The following is a 23719-nucleotide window of genomic DNA, read 5'->3' as shown; positions in this document are numbered from 1 at the left end:
TCGTCTTCACTCTCCTTCTCCCTCTCTTTCCCCCAAACTAAAGACTAAGACAGACATGAAGGCAAATTTAGTTAAGAACCACACACACCTGTTGATTGTATCCACCAAAAAAAAGCAACGCAAATAACAATTGCAGTATTTGTGTTTTTACCCTAGTGAACATTTCGTTGTAGGAAAAAGTAAAGGAGTTTTCCAAATCAGACATTCAAGTTAAACAGATGTCAGTAGTGGTGAAAAGTAACCAATAATGATTTGTCTTGGATTTTTAACCACTTTATTACAGCTGGAATGTATTAAATGTCTAAATTTAGTCACTGGGAAGAGTAAAGGAGTTCCCCCATAGCTGTCTCAGAACTTAAATAGATTTCAACGGTGGGAACAAAGTAACCATGTTACAGGGAAAAGCACCTGTGTTACAGGGAAAGAGGGGCTGGGCGGGGCTGGGGCGGAGAGGGGAAGCCTGCAGCTGTGCTTTCTCGTCTGCCAGTTCAGAGGAGATGACATTTCTGTGGTCCTTATGCCCACCACAGGGTTGAGCTGGCATTCCTCTCCTGTCAGCACCATATGCTCATTTTAAGCAAGACACCGTGATGGAAAGACTAATGTTTTGTCACCTGAAACACCTGACAACTAATTGGGATTTATTGTTGATCTTTTCCCTCTTTTATGAAAGGATTCCATAACTGTGTCACTCTGGTAACAGACGCTGTGCTCAGATGGTCATGTAGATGAATAGGATAAAAAGGGAACGTGTTGCATTAACGGGGCAGATATCCAAGGAACTCCTTTAATTCAGTGCAGTAACTGCCAGAGGCAGGCAGGGATTCCTCAGCCCCAAAGTTGTGCTGGGTCTGTTTACTGAAATGACGAATTTCTCTCTCACTCTCTCTTCTGTCCTTAGTAGAATTTTGGAGGTAGGAGATCTTTAATGTCAACCCAGAGGTAGCACCAAAATACCAATAATGTGGGGACTTGGGAAGAGCAGTCTCGGCGCAAGAGAGCAAAGGAACATGGTTCAAAACTTTCTATTAGTTTGTAAACTGAGCTGGATCAGAGGGACAAACTGGTGGAGCTTCAGGAGACTTAGGCTCTATCATACCCTCCCTGGCCCCCACAGTGACAATGAAAGGTAGGCCCAGGGAATCTGGGTGATTTACTAAAGTTCACTAATTCTTGCACAAACCTGAGGAAAGAAACCAGGAGTCTGAATTTCCAACTCCTTCTACCACTGATGACATGTGGTGGACTCGTGCTTGTTCCACTGCTTCATTTTAGCAACACAAGGGAGTGTGAATGCTTGGCTGTATCCATTGGGTCTGGTGGAGAGGTTGAGGGTAGAGAAGTGGGGCAGAAAGAGAGCCAAACCTTTGTGACTGAACTTGGGAAGGGGCTCTAAAAGTAAATGCATTGTGAAAATAGCTCGTGCAGTACTGTGTGGAATAAAGGTCTCTGAAAGCTTCATGTGACGTGTGTGTGTGTGTGTGTGTGTGTGTGTGTGTGTGTGGTTGTGGGAAGCAGGAGCTTTTTTGTCGAGAAAGCTGAGAACTCTGGTTTCTTTGTATGTTCCCAGGGGTCTTTGCATGCCTCCACATTTCCATTTTTCTCTGATGATTCCTCAGTGTCTCTGGCTGGTGAGAAAAAAATTCCATGTGCCATTGTAGATGCCTGATTGTAGAACTCCAGTGAATACTTTCAATGCCTGCATTCCTTTGCTGTACATACATGTTTTTACGCATTCACTTAAAGACTATATATTTCACTCAAATTGCTACTGATGGATTTTGGGATTGAAATTATTCCCTAATCCTGCACAAATCCCCGGGTTGCAGAAGATGGTGTGGCCCATATAGAAATTAGCAAACTGTGGCTCAGGAGAGGTGTGGGAGCCACACTTTCATATTTGTCACAGATCAGGAATATTGGTGCTTCCTGACTCCTTGCCAAATTCTGTGTGCTCGATACCATTCCAGGCGCGGAAAGTTTGGAACCACCTGGTCTGCTAGTTAGATGAGCAGAGTTGAAGTTAAAACTGAAAAATAGTTTTTGCATTTGTGGGATTATTTGAAAGGTTTCTCACTGATCACTGAACAATATAAATACAGGCTAGGCAGTGACCTTGACTAATTAATTCATTCGTTCAATAGTGATTTATTGAGCATCTCTTAGATTTATGCCTTGGGGATATAATAGTGATTAATAGCAATAAAAATCCCTGTCCTTGTTTCAAGTGGGAAAGACAGAAAATAATCAAGGTAAATATTTCTTGATAGGAAGCCATGGAGGTCTGTAATTAAGAGGTGACTTTTGAGTCAGTCCTGAAGGAATTGAGCGAGTGGTCCTAAGGATATCTGGGGAAAGGATGTTCTGAGCAGAAGGAACAACAAGTTCAAAGGCTCATAAAAGCCAGCAGCAGTGGACATGGGAAGCAGGGAGGGCCTGTAAATCTTCACTGAAGCATTGTTAAATCCATGGGAGCCATTGAGGGTTTGAGCAGAGGGCTGACATGATCCAACTTAGGTGGTGACAGTGTCACTCAGGCTGCAGTGTAGAGAAGAGTCTTGTGTGAGTGTGGCAGGTGGCGGGGGGAGGAGATCAGGACAAAAGCAGGAATATCGGTTGGGAGGTGAATGCAACTACGTAAGCCAGAAATGTTTATGGCTTGGCCCAGGATGGTGCCATTGGAGGTCTGAATGGTAGTGTAATTCTGGACATATTTATATGATAGAACAGAGAGAATTTTCTCATGGACTAACAGAGGATAGTAAGAGGAAGGACTGAAGGTCACCACCAGCTGAATGACCAGAAGGGAATCACCATTCGCTGAGATGGAGCAGGTTGCAGAGGAAGCTGGCAGGCTTTGGGTGCAGTTGGTAAATATTAAAAACTTGCTTTTGGACACCTGTTGTAAGTCTACAGAATCAAAGTGCACATGTCAAAGAATTGGATGCACAGTTTAGAATTTGGGAGAGTGGACCAGGCTGGAGAGAAAAATTAGAGAGTCATCATCTTATAGATGGGATTTAACCATGAGCCTAGGTATAGCTACCTAGGAAGTGAGTGTAGAGAGAAGATACCCAAAGACACATCCCTGATGTACTCTCACAAGTTGAGAGGTTGGGCGTTCGGAAGAACCAGCAAAAGAAAGAGATAAGCCAGGAGTATAGATGACTGTCATGGCCTAGATGCTCAGAGGAGAGCATGTTTCAAGGCAGACAGAGAGATACAGTATACTGAGTGGAATTAGCAAATCAAGAGAGATGAAGACTGAGAGAGGGTTTTGCACTTAGCCATGAGCAGTTCGTCTGAGACCTGGGAAAAAGCTTCATCAGTGTGGCTGCGGTAGAAACCTACTTCAAGTGAGTCCAACAGAGAATGAGAGGAGAAGAGTTAGGGACAGAAAGCTTGGATAGTATTTTCAGGTTTCTCTTGTTTAGCTACAAACATTTCCAGAAATGGAAAGTTCCGAGGATTTCCATCATCAGTTGTAGTGGGTACCTAGTAAGGAATAACACATCTTCATTTCTAACAGCTGTTCCCATTGCCCAAGCTTTATGAAGTAGGTTGAGTGCAAATTCTCTGGGAAAACACCACAATTCAGATTAAATCTAGGAAATTGTAATTTTTTCAGATTTTAAGACATCAGAGTCCAAAGAGCTCTTAGTCTCTTTCTCCCTCACTGCTTCCTTCCTTTCCTCTCCCTTCTTCTCTTTTTTACCCCCTCTCCTTACACCCCCCTTCTTTTTTCTTCTTTCCTTCTTTGTAATTGTATCACTTTTCATCATCTAATGTTACTTGAGTGAAACCCTTCTCTGCCTTGGAGGAGCTCCCTAACATTAAGTGAATTACTCATGCCCTTCAAATATTGTCTTGTCTTGGGTTTCACATAATCATATCACTCATGTAGTTTAGGATATAATTAAGTAGCAGCATATATATCTCAGCAAATGTTACTATATTATTTAGTAATACCTATTCTGCTACCTTGGATTACAGGGAAGAAGCCATTCATTTTTGCTTCAAATACAAAGCAGACTTATTGGGCCCCAAAATATGCAAATATCTGCATCAAGCATATCCTAATTGCTGTGCTTAAGTGACCTTGAATATAGTCACTGTATTTGACTGGGTTATTCCAAATGCAGGGCTGGAAGGAGACAGCGGTTTGTTACTATGGGGGCATCCTAAAGAGGCATTTAGAGTGGGTTCAGATGTATGAGCTTCATGCTTCCTTCATGAGCCATCAAGAGGGAACCTCTGAGAAATGCTAGGTGAAGCAAAGTCAGAGCTGAGAAGGGGCGTGTGCGGCACCACTGGCAGATCAGGTGTTCCTGAGCAGAATGTGAGTGTCAGGGACTGGTGAGGGGATGAGGAGACTGGGTCCAAGGAAAAGTGATTTTAAGTTCCTCCTTCCAGCCTAGGAGTGCTGTGACAGTATTTGAACATTAGAAACTTCGTTCTGGGGTTGTGAAGAGGATAGATTTAAGGGAGAAATGGGCATTGAAGACACGTGGAACACTACTGAAATAGCCCTTCCCCTTTCCCAGACCTAGTTATTAAAACTTTCCCCCACTTATTTTGAAATGGGATAATTCAAAATTATCGTTAGAAATGGTAGAGGAAGAAGATAGCTAAATAAATGATATCACCTAGATTTTATATATTTCTCTTGACAAATAGGTTCTTTAATTTTTATAATTTTTAAAGTTAAATTTATTCATTTTATGCATGATGCATAAATTATGTAAAAACCCATTGCAATATGGCACCCTCACTATAAATGCCAGGCATTGTGCCAGACGCTCTGCAAACTGAATCTCATGTCGTCTCCAACAAGTTGACAAGGGAGGTGCTATTTTTACCCCCATTTTGCAGATGAGAAAACTGAAGCTTAGAATGTTAAGATCCTTGCCTAAAGTTACTTGCCTGGTAAGACAGAGATATGATTTGATCTTGGATCTCACTAAGTCCTTATCTGTCCTCTTAAATATACATGGTACAGAGATGGGGGTAATGTATTTTTGTGTCCTTGAAGAAGAATACCAAGATTATAGAAATGCATAATTTTTCACCTCATATAAATAGCTAGTGATGAAAAAGCCAAAAATATCTCAACTATTTGTCCTATTGAATATGACTTTACCAGTACTAATATCTGCTTGCTGTAGGTAAAGAAAGTAATTTTTCTGAGCTTATAGCAAAATCAATCCTATTACAAATGGAAATCTGAGTTGTAAATGGGTATCGAAGTTAAATCAAACATCAAAGAAAATCTTATTTTTTGAAATGAAACAAAATGAAATGAAGAATCTTAGCCAATGATTTCAGTCAAAATTATCCTGTTATGAAGAGGAGTTTGGTCAAGGCATGTCTATCTTGAGCCCCAGCTAACTGAACTTAAAACTCAGTCTTTAGAATAGATTCTACCAGAAACCCAAAATTCCACATATTTGGGGATTTTGGTTCATTCCCTGTCTTGTGAAGACTTCAGGTGCACCTGTTATAAGGAAAGAAAGAAAAACCTAATCCTAGATAAAAGTCTTATAATCTCTCCTGTCAGGTTCTCAAGGGAAATGTGAAACCTCCTTAGGTTTGAATGGGTTCCTCTAACACACAACCTTTGGGTAGGGTCATTTTGCAACAGGATATTGGGCTCCTACTACTCCTTTTAATTTCATTTCATGAAAAGTGGTCTTTCCCAGACCATGAACAGATACTTGAATAGCTTTCGTGATTCCTCTGCTCAGTCTTGAACCAAAACCATCCCACCATTGTTTTAAGTTTAAAAAAATGTTAAAAGTTTAGACACTAATTACGATGTGATCAGTCTATTATATAATCACAGCCTTCCTGCCCAAGGTGGTTGGGCAAACTCTCTAACTGGGCTTCCGTGGATTCTTTGTGTGTAGGGATCACTGGAGCCATATCCCCAACCTCAGACCCATTGCCTTGCACAGCTGGCTGTGCCCCCACAGCCCACTCCTCACCATTGCTCACTCTTGGAGCTGACCCTACCCAGGCTGTCTTCTGGAGCAGGATGCAAATGGCTCAGCTTGACTGGCTCTGTCTCCCACGTGATGCCCTCTGGCATCCAGCACCCCAACACACTGGAAGATTGCGGGCAGATTTCCACACACTGACCCTCTCCTGCTTCCACCAATGATGTGGCTATTCAGCAGCCATTGGCCCTCTAGAATACTGGAGCCCCACTTTATGGCAGGGACCCCACATCTGAGTGGTCTCAAGGAAGACCACTCTCACCAGACTTGAAGTGAAGGAGGCCGTGAGCCTCCCAGCGTCCCAGGTGGGTGCTGACATCTTCACTCCTCTGTGTGTTCTGATCTCCATTTAATAGCCTTCACCTGCCAGGCATCTGGCTTTGCAGAACTGGCAATGAAGCGCTGCCTTTGTGAATTTGCTTTAGGCGGCGCCTGTGTTGTCCTCACACTGCTTTCTAGTTCCGGTCCAGGTGACTGCATGTTGGAAGCTGAGAAGAGTTGTGGGGGAGAAAGACCAAGGGTAACAGGGAGTGTCTGCAGGGAAGGGAGACCAGGGAAGCTGGTCATGGTGAGGTGCCGCTTGAGCAAACACCAGAAGGAAGGTGGCAGGGACTCATGTGGCTACCTGGGGGAGCAAGCTCCAGGCAGAGGCAGCAGCCAGTGCCACATCTCACGGCAAAGTCACGAGTAGTGTTCAGGAAACAAAATGGGCTTTTTCTAAGAGTGGCTGATTTCCTTAAGTGGGGTAATCCTACTAAATCAATTATGCAGAGTTATCACAAAGATCCTATGAGATTGTGCCATTAACTATTTACTAGTGTGCCCACATGTCAGATGGCCTCCATGAATAATAACTTTTGTTAGCAGACAGAATCCCTATATCAGCCAAGGGTGCTGTGCTGGGAATTCAAATATGAATAAGTGGAAACCTGGGACTCACAGGGTCTGATTGGAAGGAGGGTGGGAGTGGCATCAGGTCTGAAGCAGTCTGTCATTCCTTGTAGCTATGCCATGTGCTAGGAGAGAGAGAAGAAGCTGAAGTGGGGTGGGGATGAGGGGGTCCCTCAGCAGAAGAGGCATAGCCAGGTGGAGTAGCAGGGAAGGGTTCATGAAGGAGGCTGCATTTGAAATTGGGTTTCTAAAAGTCCGGTTGTGACAGATGCAAATAGAAACAAGGGGCATAGCTCAGGAGGGGGTTAGACACTACCAGTGAACATATCCTTGTTCCTAATGGGCAGGTTTAAGGTAAAGCTTGGCACATTAGCGAAATTGATGAGATTAAGGATGGACATAGTTTGAGGTTGTGCTCTCCTGAACTGCACCTAAGGAGACAGGTTTTCATTGATAGGCACTGGGGAGCCAGCACTGCTTTTTCTGAATAGAGATTTTTAGTCCCTCCCTTTTTGTTTTAAACATTAAGGGCCATGAAGCCTTTGGGAAAGAATTATGAATTATCCTGATGCCCACATAAGCTTCTTTCACCTGGGATGAAGAGCACCTGGAATAGGTGAATGAACAGTTGAGAAGTCAGAGATCGGAGGCTGGGTGAGGCTGGGTGGGATATGTGAAGAATAGAGCAGGAGGGACCGGTGGCAGGGCCTGTACAAGAGGTCCCTCACGGGCCATTTCCTCTTCCTTCTTTGAGAAGGAGGCCAGGTAACGAGCAAACAGATGGTTTTCTGGACTGAGCTCTGGGAATGAGTCTGAATTCTTTGTTGTTGTGGATTGGATAGAAGGCTGGTAGAAACCAGAGCCTGCTGGTAACTGCTTCTGGATACAACCTAGAAGGAACTGAGAAGGAAGTGACGGGATGAGAAGAGAGAGACCCAGGGACCCAGGTGGCCTGATTTTGCTGGATTCAAGGACTGCTGGCTCTGTGACTGGGCCCCAGTACCCGGCCACCGGGCACAGTCTCGCTGATGTTTGACCACTTGGAGTGGTGTGGGTTGAGGATTTCAGGCTCTCTTTTCAGGGATTTTTCCTTTTAAGTCCCATATGTCCATTCACTTGGGCAAACAGGCATCCTTAGAGAATGTTCTGGGCATTCTCGTAAGGGTTAGCATCAGTTTGGTGATGAGAGTTAACCAGCATTTCTGCCTTGATAGATAAATTGCCTTCTAAAACATTGTTCCTTTTAACTTAAGCAATAGGGATTCATATCACATCCAACTCTTTTAGTAGATGTTCAAGTCCCCCTAAATAATTAATATCTTAAGATATCAAAGTAGAATAAATTTGCAACCAAATCTATATCAAAATCCCTCTTGCCACTATATTTAACCGGGGGCATTTTGAAGTGTTTAAAATGTGTTCGTATTAAACAGAATACATATAGACTATAATGTAATGAACGTATGTATAATGCATCGCTTCTTATATTTTCGTAATTTTTAGTTAGTCATAAGTTTAGTCCATATTGCACACACTATATATACACACACACACACACACACACACACATATATAATATATAATACGGAGATATAAAATTTGCACTTGCTTTTATATGGTCTAGATATTTGGCAGAAAATTACTATATAAGTATGTATGCATGTATATAAACATTGCATTAACTGAGCATTAATTAAATGGAAATATCTAAAAATATCTAAAGGCTAGTCCCAAATGGTTTTGTAAATGTTTCTTGTATTATACGTTACAGAAGAATTGAGTTTGATGCAAAGAAGACAGCCCCCTGAATGTCCCCGTTATCTAAAGAGGCAGAGCATTTGAACAAAGTCTCATGAGGGGGGCTCAGTGAGGGCAGCTAATGAGACTCCTGCCTGTTTCAGAACTCCCCACCTCGCCGTCTGGTGGACAGCATTTATTTTTGACTGATGGCTGTAAAGCTAGCTACTGGGTGAAACTCTCATATGCCATCGAATACCAAAAATCATTGTTAGTACAGAGTAAAGCATGAACAAAACGAGACACCAGGTTCTCCCCAAAGTGAGCGAAATGTTGAGAAATTACCGACAGCTTAACAGGAAGACTTGGCTCACTGGATATTGAAAATCTATGATAAAACATCTGCTCCCTAGCCTCTGAGTTTCACAGTTCTTTGGAAACTGGCTTCTGATGTTCCCTGAGATTCAATGGCAGTTTTCACAGAGGCCAAGGAGGAGGACTGTGGAAAGTTCTAGGCTCCCCAGCAGAGCCAGCAGCCTTCCGTGTATAGCTCCAGGAAAGTGCACATCATAAAAGCAGATGTCTCATGCCCGCCTACCCCTGGGACCCGTGGTTAGAGACCTGGCAGCAAAAGGAACCCAAAGAAAACCATTAATAATTTTGCCCAGGGAATGAGGTCAAGTGCCCCCTCTTAATTTCTGCTTGCTCTGGGAATATCTTCATGCAGATAGCATCAATAGCATTGCTTTCTCCTTTTTGTCTTCCTGGACAGGGTCTGTAAGGACATAGCAATACAGAGGAGGACCCCACACCGACCCTGGGACAATAGCTGCGTTCCCTGAGGTTTCTGACTTCAAACCTGGCTCTCCTTAATGTGAACTGGCAAAACGCCAAAGAAGTCAAACCCTCCCTTAGGGGAGATGCTTCCGTTTCAATAATTGATGTAGGAAAGAGAAGTCAGTAGGCATTTCTCTTTAGAATGAAAAAATACACACAGCTGCACATGCACACAGAAAAATTCATTCAAATCTTAAGCTTGGTTTAGAAGCTGATAATGTCACGATTTTCTCCACAACTGAGTCAGGTAGCTTTTCATTGTTGTTGTTTATATGGCGACAGATAGACCCTTCAACTTGTTAGCCTCTTAGCGAATACACTAGGAGTGTTCACGCTGTGCTGGGGGAACCAACCAAATGGGCTTTCTGCACTGGGAAAGCATCACGTCACTAATATCCGAACCCAGTTGGTTCTTTAGTACTCTCTTCCTAGGACAAAGACACTGTATAAAAAATGGGTGGTGGGGTTATAACTGTAGAGCAGTCTCATCACTATGTCTCTTATTAGGGAATTAATGTTATAATAAATGTAAGTGAAATTCAAATGATAATTGTTCATATATAATCCAGTAACTAATTGAACTTTAAAATGCACGTGTACCCTCACATATATTAAAGTTTCCAATGTGAGAAGAAATCCAGGGAAAATTTTATCTTTCTCCAAACCTTTTATTACACAACTTAATTTGTCTCTTCTCAAACTCTTGGTATATGCCAAAAATATTTTGTTGAGTAAAAAATAATAAATGTTAATGTAAAGAATTTATAAGGTTTAAATATAGAAAATGACTGATCTCTGAAGCAGTGTATTTGCCGTTTTCCCCCTCAGCACAGAAATGATACAGGGAAAATGTATCTAAGTTTGCATTTTAGAAACTAAAATGGCTAATTTTTGTAAAGGAATTTGTGCAGCCGACATATGATGTATCTAATAAAATTTATGTTAAAAGATGCACGTTAAGATGCTGAGATGCAAAATATCTTATTTCACAGGTGTTTCAAAATACCTGAATCAGTTTATGAAGAAAATGACTTGCTTAAACTTACTTCTCCTTGTCCATGCATTGGAATTTTCACCTGTGCCCTGCGATGGGCTAAAAGGAAAATGTCACTTGAGTTCCAATAGCAATCAGCACTTTGAAAAGCTGAAGTAAAGGCCCTGGAATCCTTGGAGCCTCAGCTTAACTGTCGGCTTTGTCGTGCTCTCAGTTGATCAATGTAACAACCAAAAAATTAGGTTAGGAGCACCTTCTTCTGGATTCTTTCCGTGGAAATTTTCATCATCTTCCATAGTAATTAGGTCTAGAAGGCAGACTCCAGACACATCATTTGAGTCTTGTACTAACAGGTATTGAGAAGCAGCTTTCACGAAATAAAATAGCTCCCATTGAATTTTACCCCTCTGTTGAGTAAGGAGTCTCTGTGTGAATATGAGACTGGCCATTAGAAACTCTAGTAAATGACTAATAAAGGACCAAATTATGGCGTACTTTGTATCAGTAGTTAATTAGGACAATAAGAAGAGAGCAGTGACCCCAGTCCTGCCAAAAACACAAAGAGGGGACCTGGCTTGAAGCAAATTTTAAATATGAGCCCTGCCCCCACTAGGTAAAAAATTGATTTTCACAGAATAAACATCTTTACAAGTTAATGTCAGGAGACTTCCATTCCAAGTCTCAAGTCAAAAGATTTTGCCCTTCTGCCTGAAGATATTACAATTCAAAATTCATTGTTTCCTGAACCATGCACCCCCCAAAAAAAATTCAAAATGCAATACTCTCAAAATTCAGTAGCCCCTCCAATTTCTCGTTCTGTTCACAGAAACCAACCCTTGGCCCAATGCAGTGGACTTTGCCAGAGGACCAGGTAGAGGCAGGAAATGAGCTGCTTTCCACCACAGTGGGCCAGCCATTCATGTCCACCCTCGGAATTCCGGGGCCATTTCCTAACATGAGGTGAATGGCAGGGCAGCGTTAGCACACCTGGGGCAGATCCATCCTATAATCCCTTGTTCTCAAAGCTATCACTGCCGTCTTGACAGGCTTAGAAATTAAACCTCCGAGAAAAGGTCTCACACTCCCCCCAAAGTCCTGCGCTGTGAGGTTCTGAAGCCCTGGCTTCCAGGGCCACCTGAGGGCCAAACCTATAACGTGCATCCTCTGGACCTTCCTTGTAGACCCAACCACCCAGAGCTGGGTCACCTATTAGAGCCACCTGGGGAGCATCTGAAATATTCCCTTGCCTGGACCCCAAGCAGAGGTCCTGATTCAGTTGGTCTAGAGTGGGCTACAGCATTGACATCTGGACAAATAAACAACAAAAAGCTCTCCAAGATGGTGCTAAGTATGCTCCAACAGGGCTGGAGAACCCATATGTGTGTGTTCTGTGCCGACACATGGAACCCGATGCCTGCTTTCCCAGAGTCAGCCAAGAAACAGTAATCAGGGTGAAAATGTGCCAGCCCACCCTTTCCTACAAAGACCTTCCTGTATGGAGAAAGATGCATTTTTCCCCCTCAATGTGACTCTGGCCTCAGGTAGCTTGTTCACTGAGGCTGCAGTGGACCCCTGCCTCAGACTCTTGCGGTGGCTACCGGATACCCCTGGTATCTGGAGGTCCCCATGTGGGTAGAGCAAAGGTCAGTCAGAGGCTTCCTGGTTGGCTGAGGCAGCCCCATGGTCGCGTGGAGGCCAGCGCAGTTGGTGAGCACAGTTTGGACCCAGGTTGGTGGAAACATACCTACTGGGTGACTTTTTTGAGGCCATTCACCCCTACTTAGTCATGTAGGGTAGACAGTGGCATTGACCCATCTCCAGGGCTCTGGAAACTGGCCAGGTCTGAAGACCTCCAGTGACCAGGAAAGTGCTCAAAGCTAGTCCAGGACATCCTGGCTTCTCCAAGGGTGATCCCCAGATCAGGCCACACCTGCATTGCCCAGAGCTCATTAGAAATGCAGAATCTCATTCCCTTCCCCAAACCTAGTGAATCAAAACCTGGCTTTTAACCAGGGGATTCCTATGCACATGACATTTTGAGAAACAGTGGAATAGATCTAGTACGTTCAGAACTCCTCCCCACCTGCTCTGGGATAAGAAGCCCAAAGTAGAGATTGAGGACAGGTGCCAAACCGTAAGGTTTACCTGGGATGCTTCTCAGACGCTGATACCATCCCAGACAAATAGATTTCCCCAGCCCCTCCTTAACTCGGAGCTGGGCCAGAGCCAAGGCATAATACACCACCCACTGTACTGTGGATGCTGAAGCAAACTGGGTTTCAGCTGGAAACAAATGGTAATGGCCCACCCCAAGAATGCAAAGATATCAGATTCCATGTGATTCATTACCCTCCATGCCCACTATCTCATTACTTTCCAAAGGCCTGTCGCAAAAAGAATTGAACAAAAGAAGCCTGTTTTCCTAATCGCTTGGGGGAAAATGCTTGTGGTTGGGAAGGAAGTGTAAGAGGAAGGAGCATGAGATTTAATGGGATGATAAGATCCTGGACACATGGTCAAACAGGTGCTAGTACAGTTGTGTCCTGGTCAGTGATTATAGCTTTTAAATTATTCTCCCTGGAACGTATGTACCAATAGATGACTGTATTCATTTGGTAAGGGTTTCAGTGAGGTTTAGTAATGACAATAAATAGTAACAGAAACTTTATCAGAAAGGTATAGAAACAAACCCTTCTGTTTTTGTACCCTGCCAGAGAATGCATGGGTTTTTGTGCCATTAATAATACCAACAAAGCAATTTCAAGGTAGTTCTATTTATGAAAATCTAAGACTTATGAAACAGTGAATTTTTGCTTTCCAAAACACATTTATCATAGAAATATTTTATATAATTAGATGTCCTATTTCATTGACATTATTAGGCTTAAATGCAGTTTTGTCATTGAGTGCATCTGAATTAATAATGTACTTTCCCAAAACCACTCTGAAATATGTCTGTTGGCCTGTATGGAAATGTATCTGTATATTTTAATATTTATAACAACATGAAATAAGAATTTAAAGTAATGCAATGAGTTGGTAATCATTTGCAAATGAAATTCAGTTCATGGACTTGACTCAGGTTACAACAGGAAATATTTTGGGATCCTTGAAATGTTGAAATTAATTTGTTAATTAGAATAAGGGTAGGAAGTAAATTTTCCAGAATGTCGATTTGAGTCAAAAGCAAAAAGCAAGAATAAAAACAGTAACTCTCAGTGGCACAGAAATCAGAATGAAGTTCATGGATCTGCTGATTTCCATATGTACCTTCCCCAAACAGCAGCACAAGTGCAGCTTTCTTAGTATGCTTTCCTTTGAGATAAGTTCTGTTGTGATGAGGCATTCCTCAAAGCTGTGGTGTTGTATTTGCATCTCTCACAATTTGCTTAGTACACATGTATGAGATAATCATTTTAGCCAAAATTATGTTTGTTCTGTGTCTTTAAGAAAGTGCCTATGTGCAGATGCTATTTTTTTCCTGTAATATAATGCTAACAAATATCAAACCAGACATTTTAAGAGCTTCAGAGACCACAAAGTCACTATTTCAAAACCTTAAACTGTACAGCAGACGCTCCCTACCTGCCCAGATGATGGTACCTGGCCACAGTCCTTAGCAGCCAACAAATCAGAAGGAAACGTTCCCTCCCCCCCCACCCCCACATCTGCGTGTCCAGCACAGGGACCAGCCACAACAGTGATTTCCCAAGGAAACGTCCACTTCTATTCTAGGCTCCACATTTCTCCATAAAAGTTTCTATTCCACCCTTTTAAAATGTAGTTTCATTAATAAATACCATTGCATGAACTCTTTTTACATTTAAAAAGACCTGAATTCCTAGATTTTTCTTTGGACTTCACAGCAAAGAAAAAAAAAAGTGTCTAGCTCTTTTCTTCTGAAGAAAGCTCTATCTCAGAAATAAAAGGCTTAACTCAGCAGCCTGTTCACAAACACGTTTCTGCTCTGCTATTAACCCCTTCTTTTTCTCCTTGCATTTCTTTTCAAATGAGCTTTTGAAACAGGGGACTAAGTTGGAAGAGACAGGCTAAATGAAGTATGTCCTTTATAACTTAATATTGATAGTTCAGAATGAAAGCATGTAAAAATGTATGTATTTGTAGCATGTAGGTGAATTTGCAATAAATTAGAGTCGTAAATTATATAGCATAGAAATGCCAGAACCTGAAAAGGCCCCAATTTAAAACAAAACAGGTGTATTTTAATCTGTTTAGTAAAGTAATTGGGATAACGTGGTAATAAATTGATACAGTATAAATAATGCAAGAAATGACAAATTGAGGGTTGTAGTGCATTCGGTAGTATTTTGTTTCTTTTTTTCTCTTTTAAATGTGCCCTCTCTACTTTATGTGGAACAGGGCATCTCCTAGCCTCCCTGCAGGAGGGAGGTTTTAAAACTAAACCTTAAGATTTCCATTTTGCAATAACATAACCAGTAATTAGAAATCACTGGTGTAGAGATGCTCATTAAAATGTGCATTGCTGTACCCTACTCCGGCTGGCCCACTCAGAATTCCCTGGTGGTTGTATCTAGGAAACAGAATAAACCAAGAATTGAGAATTAATCATATTCTAGGGAGAAAAGCAAGTACTTTGAGCTGACTCTTTCATGGTGCAATTCTCACAAGGTTTTTATGTGTGGTCTCCATTGATCATTTCAAATCATTTCAATAAAAACGCAGTTGATATGATTGTGAAATTCTGAGCTAAAAATATCTGTTCAGTTATAAATAATGGTGGTATGAACTCCTAAAAGGCTCAGATGCTAACTGGCATTTCTTTTGATAGACAGTGTAGATTAATTGGAGACTAATACAATCATTCCCATAAGTGTAATGAATCACATCTCTTATAGAGAGGTTCTGTCTTAATGCCGCTGGATCCCTCTGCTTGAGAAACCTTCTACCACATCTTCCTCCAGTTTGGCTCATTCCTGGCCTTAAGCTGGCCTCTGCTAAAATGTCAGATGCTTCCAAAGAACTTTCCTGAGCACCCTATCTAAAACAGTACACCCTCCTGACACTTCGTTCCTCTCCCTCTATCTCACTCTATTTTTCTTCAGAAACCATCACCTGATCTGAATGTGATGCCTTACTCATTTTCTGTGTTCACCAACAACCGTCAGCCCCAGAAGGTCGATAACTTTGTCCACTTGAGCTCCTAGAATTTGCCCTGGCTCTCAGTAAATACGTGTTGAATGAATGAATGCACGAATGACTGCAGATCAGTAGGGATTAACGGGTACTTAGAAACCATATGTATAAAACCTAGCACAGAGAGGTTTATTTGCAAATTATTCTACAAATGGTAAATGTTTCTTGCTGGCTGAAAGGAAACAGACCCTGTTGGATTATCTGACCAGTGAAAGCATGTCGTAGAGGAATGAGGCAAGTGAGGCGGGGAAGTCACACTTTAGCCCTCTCAACTTCATGATGATTTTTCCATGTCAGCAACTCCCCTGCAAGCTTGTTGCTGGTTTCTTACTACATTAGCAAATGTTTGTTTTCTTCACTTTGACAGTTTAATTTATTGCCCTACCCCTTTATAAAAAGGGTCCTGTCTTTTTAAATCATTTCTTAATTGTTTCAATGTATTTTATCTTTGGTCTTCATTCATTCTTGCATTCACTGCAATTATATCTTAAAAAGCAACACTAAACTTTTTTTTAAGAAAACTAAACCTTAAGATTTCCATTTTGCAATAACATTTTCCAAAATTATCCATAAAACCCTTGCTATTTAAAATTTTTCAAAATTAAATATCTATGTTGTTTTACTAGTCCGATGGTGTCTGTTGAGAAGTGTTTGATGATTTCTTAAAATCAACAGATGTATTTATATGAGCTGACATAATTTCTTGATTCTAATGTCACTTATGTTTATGTTGTCTTATCAGTTGAAGAACACTTTCACACATGATCCATCTCATCTTGAGTCACCAAGAATCCCATGCTGTGCAAATGTCGATATTATTATCTTTATTTTTACACTTTGAGAATCTGGGGCTCAGAGAGTTTCAATGACGTGCCTTGATTAACCCATATGGGGGCACAATCCATGACTTCTTATTTCAGGTTATTTGGCCAAATCTAGCAAAAGAAACAGCAGTGAAAATACTACTCTCACTGCCATTTTTTGTTTATCTCAAACTGCTGAACGTTGTACTTCAACATCCTGCCACCACCTTTCATTTGCACAATTGGATGGCACACTAGGCTATCAAGCCTCTGGTAGGGATTGCACATGGCAGCCATGGAGTAAGGGTTCCAGGCAGAGAAGCAGGAATGACCGAGGTTGGTGTCCCTCCACTCTCCAGCCACTGAAACCCATACTCCCTCTCTGCCTCAGGAATGAACCCCTTTTCTGCCCTACTCCCACCCATCACCATATCAGAACAGTGAGGAGTGATGGGCTTTAAATTGTCTGAGCATTCATCCATTCAAGGCAGCCCTGGTAGCAGTAAACAAATGCCTCGAAGGTCAAGACAACTGGTGTCATCCGTACCAACTGCCTCAGGCCCAGGTCTGGCTAGACCTGCAAATTCTAACCTGTCCTCTAGGGCCCCTGGACCTGAGGGAGGCACGGACTAGACAGAGCACATCTGGAGGTTTTAATACCTGTAAGCCTTCTGGATCCCAACCTTTATCTTAGCCTGTCAGCTGAGCATTCATGTTTTCCATGTGATTCTTCAAACCCATTTTCAGAAGCACTTTATGTATGAAAGTAGCCAGCGCCTGAGCCCTCATAATCCAGACTTTACCCTGGGAAGAGGAGAAATGGGGAAAGCAAGACCGCAGGAGGGCATCTTCTCATTCAGTGATTCGGGGTTGTGACAGAAACTGGTTATGCTTCATGGATTCTTGAAGGACATGTGCAATGGTAGGGGAGCCCATCCGTGTGCTCTCTGAGGCCTGTGACATTTGCTTTCCCTTTTTTCTCTGGCCCGTCTGTGTTTTGCTTGAATGTCGCCATGCTGGGCTTCTGAGTCCGCAGCTCGGGGAGAGTCAGGCTCTCAGAATCGTCCTACACCAGAAGGAAGGCCAGGAACGCCTGGCTTTGACGTCTGTGATATTTCAGACAAAGTCAAGGTCTACCCAGTATGTCTTTGTTGTTGTAAAAATGGTTCCAGTTCCTAGCAAAGATGTGAATGCTCATGAATGGTGCTTTGAGTACCATGTAATGCTTAGGACTCATTGTCAAATAGACCATAATGGTGAAAGAAAATGACTGCTAAAGAAGAGAACATTTTCTATGAATCAGCAAATGTGTACATCATCTAAAGACATTTTGGAACATATTCCCAGAAGAGGTAGCGTGAGAATTTTTTCTCACATTTGCTCGAAATAAAGGAGGCTTTGTCAGCCTGGATCTGGTATGTTCTTTCTTGATCAATGGTGGTAGAGCACATGAACTCCAGAAGTTACACTTTCACTCTTTGATTCCTTGACCTCCCCTTCCCTCTGGTTTTCTCTGGCTCTTTTGCCAAAGTTAGTGTCTGCTCATGAACAATTGAAACCTGATCACAGGGGATAAAAAGCAGAGTAAACAATGTCCCATTTAAAATGCCTTGTTTCATTCTGTGCTATGCATGAATGCTTAAATATGCAGCCATATTTTGCATGAGTGTATCCACAGGAAATCCTGTGAGCTTATAGTTTTAGCAACAGTATGCTTAGGAAAAAAAGTATGTACTATTCAAATATTTAATAATTTCACTGGTGTGTGTTCATTAATGCCAGCATGTTGAAAGTCACATGTCCATGGAGGTAGGCCTTACCTTAAGAATCTTACTCTTGGCTAAAATCCCTGGAAATTAATGCCTGATTCATGATATTGATAAAAATTTCATAATCCCAAGCAAATTAATTTAATGAGAGGAATTTTATATGTGCACTAAGATCATGTCACCACTTAAAAAGTCAGCAGGTTCTCTCATGGTTTTCATTGGGTGTTTTTAAAGGCTTGTTGAATAAAAGAATAGTCATAAACTTACAACTCTAAATCTACCAGTGATGGATAACTTTTAGTTGAATATACGGCATTCATTGTATAATGATTCTTTTTTTATTTTTGCACTTTCAAGTCCTTGACAATATTATCAAAATCCTCAAGAGTAAGAATTGAGAACAGGAACTCAAGAATTATACTTAAATATATTCCTGAAGGATATAACCATGAGCTAATATTCTATGTGATAATGATATTTGATGAATTGGAAGCAATGCACCTAATTAAACATTTATTTTGAAACCATCATGCATCTGAATGCTATCTAAATCAGAAATTACTTAATTACTAGCTAAGGGAAAGGTGAGACTTTTGCCTGCCCTATTTCTTTCCTTTCCTGGAAACCCTCTGTGATTTTTGTTACTGACTGAATTCATAGAGTTCTCAGCACTACCCCAATTGCTCAGAAGGTTCTGTTTTCTTTTTATTTAAATTTAAAACAATCTTTGCTAAATATAGCAGTGAAACTATTTATCTGTCTACAATTTCAAATCTTTTGACTGGCTTTTTCCTCAAATATCCTAGGCAAAAATATTAAATCATTTGGGATATAACATCATATAGAAGCAGCCCTATCATTTGAAGACTTTGGGTTTAAATTAGCATTTGAAGACTTTGGGTCTAACTTGCCTACCACTGGAGGCCGTGGATGAGCTGAACAGAGGAAGAGGGGTCCAAAACACCACCCAAATCAAGGAATTCCAGCACCCTGTCCCTTTAGGTTGTTAATGGAGTGTTTTCAATTGAGGCTGTTAAATCCCAACATATCGCCACATGGGTATTAGTTTTGGGGATTTAGCTGCAGATCATTCTTAAAATCAGCTGTAGCCTCATTTGGCTTTCATATTTGTTCTTCTCTCATTGTGGACAGATGCCAACACAGTGCCCCAGGTGCCCCGTTGTCCCCTGATGTTCCCCATCTCACCTGCCCCAGGTGAAATGATTCCTTGGGATTTCTGCTCCTGCGGCTCTGATTATACCGAAGCTGAGATGTTGGTTCTTCATGTACTCCTTCCTTCCTATGTGCCCTCCCCTCTTCTTGGCCCTCATAAATCTCCACTTCCTGTTCTGAGAGACCCCTGTGCCTCTTCAGAGGCATTCTCGTGGTCCCCGGAGCACAGTGTTGCTTCTGAGGAACCCCTCACCCCACCCTGTAGACTAAAGGGAGGCAAATAAAGGTTTGCAAACACATCAAAGCCAAGCGATATGTAGCTTCAATTTATAAATTAAACCAGCGAGTGGCAGTCATGTATACCTTTTTCTGAGGAAGGTAGCCAATACAAACTGCTTCCATTTTGAGGATAAAAGTAAAGGAAAACACAACTTTAAAACCTCTTTTTTCAGTATGTGCTTTTCTCAGGGATTCAGGTTATTAAAAGTCTGAACATCTTGGTTCAGTCATAGCCCGGGAAAAACCACTGCTGGGAACAAATTCTGGTTCACTGTTGAGGAACAACATGAACATGGCTTGCCAATGCTGGTTATGCATTTGCTCATCATTTTAAATAACTTCTGTTGTTAACTTTGAAGTGCAAGGGCTGTGGGGTCATTGGGGGTTCCTGAGTTTGTCTGATTGAATCCTTTAGTGAGGACTCCACACATTTGTTAGACTGAGAAAAATGATGCTCCACTGGCCTCGTTCAACGGACGTGCATTTATCTCAGCGCCGTTGTCACCCTCGTGGTGGGACCAGATTCGGGAGCAGGGCGAGGCAGCTGGGCGATGCCGATAAGCCAATTAGCTTGATATACCGCTGCCCTGTCATATGATTCTTGTGATTTCTGCAGATCTCAACGATTCTCTAATTTTTCTTCGACTATGTTTTGATGAGACGCGTTGCGTTCGAATGTCGGTCCAGCCTCAGTGTTTCCCTGTTCGTTCCTTCCAGCCGGGTCCCGGGCCTCGTACAGCAGCCAGCACGGCCACCTGGGCCCCGAGCTGCGGGCCCTCCAGTCCCCCGAACACCACATCGACCCCATCTATGAAGACCGCGTCTACCAGAAGCCCCCTATGAGGACTCTCAGCCAGAGCCAGGGGGAGCCTCTGCCGCCGGCACACACCGGCACCTACCGCACGAGCACAGGTGTGTCCCGGGAGCCCGCTCGCGGCCGGCCAGGTGGGGCGGGGGCGCACTGGCTCAGGAGCCCAAACAAGACTCCCTTGGGGAACAGTCGTGTGTTTGTGGGTGTGCATGTTGTGTAGTGTGTGTTTGTGCATCTGGGAGTATGGTGTGTGTGAGGTGTGTGTGTGTTTGGTGTGGTGTATGTGCATGGTGTAAGATGTGTGAGGTGTGTGTGTGATGGGTGTGGGTTGAGTGTGGTATGCATGTGCATGGTGTGGGTATGTGGTGTGGGATGTGGTTGTGGTATGGTATGCCTGGTGTGGCAGGTGTGTGGTGTGTGTGAGATGAGTGTGGCATGGGTGTGCATGGTGTGATGTGTGGTACGTGTGTGTGGTATGCATGCACATGGTATGTTGCGTGTGTGTGGTGTATGTTTGATGTTTGTGTGTGTGTGTGTTTGTGTGTGAGTGTATGCGTGGTCCTTCCTCCTCACCAGCTCTTCTTCTCTTGTCACTGCCTGTGACAGAGATGGTAGGAGGAGACATTGCCTCGAACGTGGCCCCCTCAGTATGCGAGGGAAAGGAAGGCAGCGAGGTTGTAAGCTTATTTTGTCAATTGGAAACCTGAAGAAAACAGTACTGATTTTTGTTAGTCTGTATTAACTTATTAAATACTCCAACAAAGCACAGTTACTACCCTGAACACAGAAAGCATGTTCTTAAGGCTGGTGTTTTTGTTTTATTTTGTTTTTTAACGATATATTCTATCTATTTGGCAAGGTCATGGAAAGAAAAACATATTTACTAAAAAAGTAGCATATTTTGGAAGGCAAACTTAGAATTTATGTCATTCACATTACTAGGTTGAATCATATGAAATTATCATTCAGTGGTCAGAATTGGTGATCTCCTGTGCTTCCGTCAACTGTAGTACTCTTCTGAATTAAATACGTATTTTGAATTAAACACAGCCACAGGCTCCATGGGAAAAAGACAAGTGTTTTGGAGAATCTGTAGCCATTTGCAAAATAATTCAACAAATGTCATAATTAACTATGCTAGAGAATATTTATCTTAACTATAAAATCAATATAATTAAAGACCTGTTAAGAATTGCACTTATTATAAAGTCCCATGTCACTAAGTAAGCTTAGAAACATTGTGTCTCTATTTGGAGACACTATAGCCTCTCCTTTTCTCCTAATGATACACATTTCCACTGGCAGGAGCTGAGGCACAGGAGAGCTGAAGCTGAGGTCCAGAGGCCAGCACACAAGTGCTGGCATAGTCTACTGCTATAACTTCTAGTTACCACAAAGCAGAGCATAGCAATTTTGTTAAACTGCATTATGATACTAAATTACACGTTTTGAAGTCAAGGCAAACTAAGTTGCTTTTACAGTTGATTATGGATATTTACATTTCAGTATTTTACTGCATCATAGGAAGAAAGGACAAGATGTTCTCTATTTTGGTTTTTGACATTGTAAATGCCATCCGATGTTAATATCACATATCTTGGTTTAGATGAAAAAGAAAGCACCATTTAATCTTCTGCCAGAATTTCTCTCACCTTCAGCCAGCTCTAGACTGCTCCTGCCTGGAGGTTGGACTGTTTTGACATTTAGTTTTTGCATATTATTAGCTAAGGTAATTTTATTTCCACACACCCCTTTTAAAAGATAACAGCTTCAATAATGAGCAATGCCTAATTTGAACAAAAACTGCCAACAAAAGAGATTATGTTGCTTTGCTGTTTCATATTCATCTGCTCTTAGAATTGTCTCCTGTTAATAAACCTCTGGACACTTAATGAAAAATTAGCTACAGAAAGGAAAAAAAAAGGCATAATTCATCTTTGGCATTAAAGACAGTAAAAAATTCAAATGTTATTTTAAAAAACCACAAAATTGTAATTGGTAGAGGTCAGCAAAGCTGATCCACCAGCTACATCAGCTTACCACTTATTTTTGTAACACCCATGAACTAAGAATGATAATTACGTTTTTAAAAGCATTTTTTTAGATGAATGATATTTTGAGATATGTGGAAATTACATGAAATTCAAATCTCATTGCTCATAAATCAGGTTTATTGCACAGCCATCTCATTCATATGTGCTTTGTCTTTCGCTGCTTTCGCATAGTTGAGTAGTTGTGTTATAGAGACCATATGACCAACAAAAACAGATATTTGCACCTGACCCTTCATAAAAATCCTTTGCTGACTGTGCTCTAAGCCGTCAGTGGAGAACCATCCAGAATAAGCAGGTATTGTAGCTCCAGTAAGGGATGGCAACAGGGTCCTCTGAGTGCTTCAAAGAGGGGAACTGACTGCCTGAGGCTTTTCTGCAGTACCATCCGTGGTAGACATCTGCTAAGGTTGTCATACACCCATGTTCAAGACCCTGTCACAGCCTGTGTCCTTTGAACCTAAGGCAGTTTTGAGCAAATATGCCTATTTATGCAGTAACAGAGAAGTTCTCAGAAGTGCATAGATGGTCTCTTGGGAGGGAAGGTGGGGGAGAAGGCACCTCTAGCCAGCTCCCAATCACAAGCCCACAGGCTCCTCTCCCCCTCCCCCTTCCACGTGACTCCCCGTCCCCACACCTAATTCATTTCCCATCCTCGGATCTCCCCAGTCAACTCTGAAATCTCAGCAGCTGTCTCTGTCAGAAAACATATATTGGAGGAGAAAATGCCTTTAATATGTGTATATCTCTTTTATTTATGAATTGCATACATATCATAAAATATTATGATATTGTATCTAGTATAAAATATACATAGAGATCAGAATAAAAAAAAAAGCTGAGATGAAAACTATATATAACGAAGTGTCCTAAGTTTGTGTCCTGTATCCAGCTTTCATCTTTCACGTTCGCTTTCACACTGGAGACTTCTGGTATGGACTTGAAAGAGGCTTCTAGGGCCAGAATGAGCCCCTGACCCCTTGGGAGAGGTCAGTTAGATGTGAAGCAGGCAAGGGCCACTGGCTCAGATCAGTGGCCAAGCTGACATGAGCAACAAGTCTATGTGACCTTGCATAACACTGGTTGAAGTTCCTTCAGTGCAATCCCTAAAGCCTTCCCACGTATACTTCGAGGAAATTGGGATGGGGGCACAGAAGGCCAGTTGCCTCCCTTCAAGCAGTTGATGGCAGGAATGAAGATTAG

The 23719-nt window shown here is 42.0% G+C and overlaps 1 protein-coding gene across 1 annotated transcript in view; it reads left to right on the top strand.

Annotated features, from left to right (window-relative positions):
- CTNND2 (catenin delta 2) overlaps nucleotides 1-23719 on the top strand; it is a 990776-nt gene that overhangs the window by 572603 nt on the left and 394454 nt on the right. The window contains exon 8 of the mRNA XM_077116860.1: nucleotides 20372-20566. Within this exon, the coding sequence (XP_076972975.1) occupies nucleotides 20372-20566 (195 nt within the window). The remainder of the gene's footprint in view (nucleotides 1-20371; nucleotides 20567-23719) is intronic.

This window comes from Tamandua tetradactyla, chromosome 9, assembly GCF_023851605.1.
Source record: "Tamandua tetradactyla isolate mTamTet1 chromosome 9, mTamTet1.pri, whole genome shotgun sequence".
Taxonomy (NCBI): Eukaryota; Metazoa; Chordata; class Mammalia; order Pilosa; family Myrmecophagidae; genus Tamandua; species Tamandua tetradactyla.
This window is presented reverse-complemented; position numbering and strand designations above follow the sequence as displayed.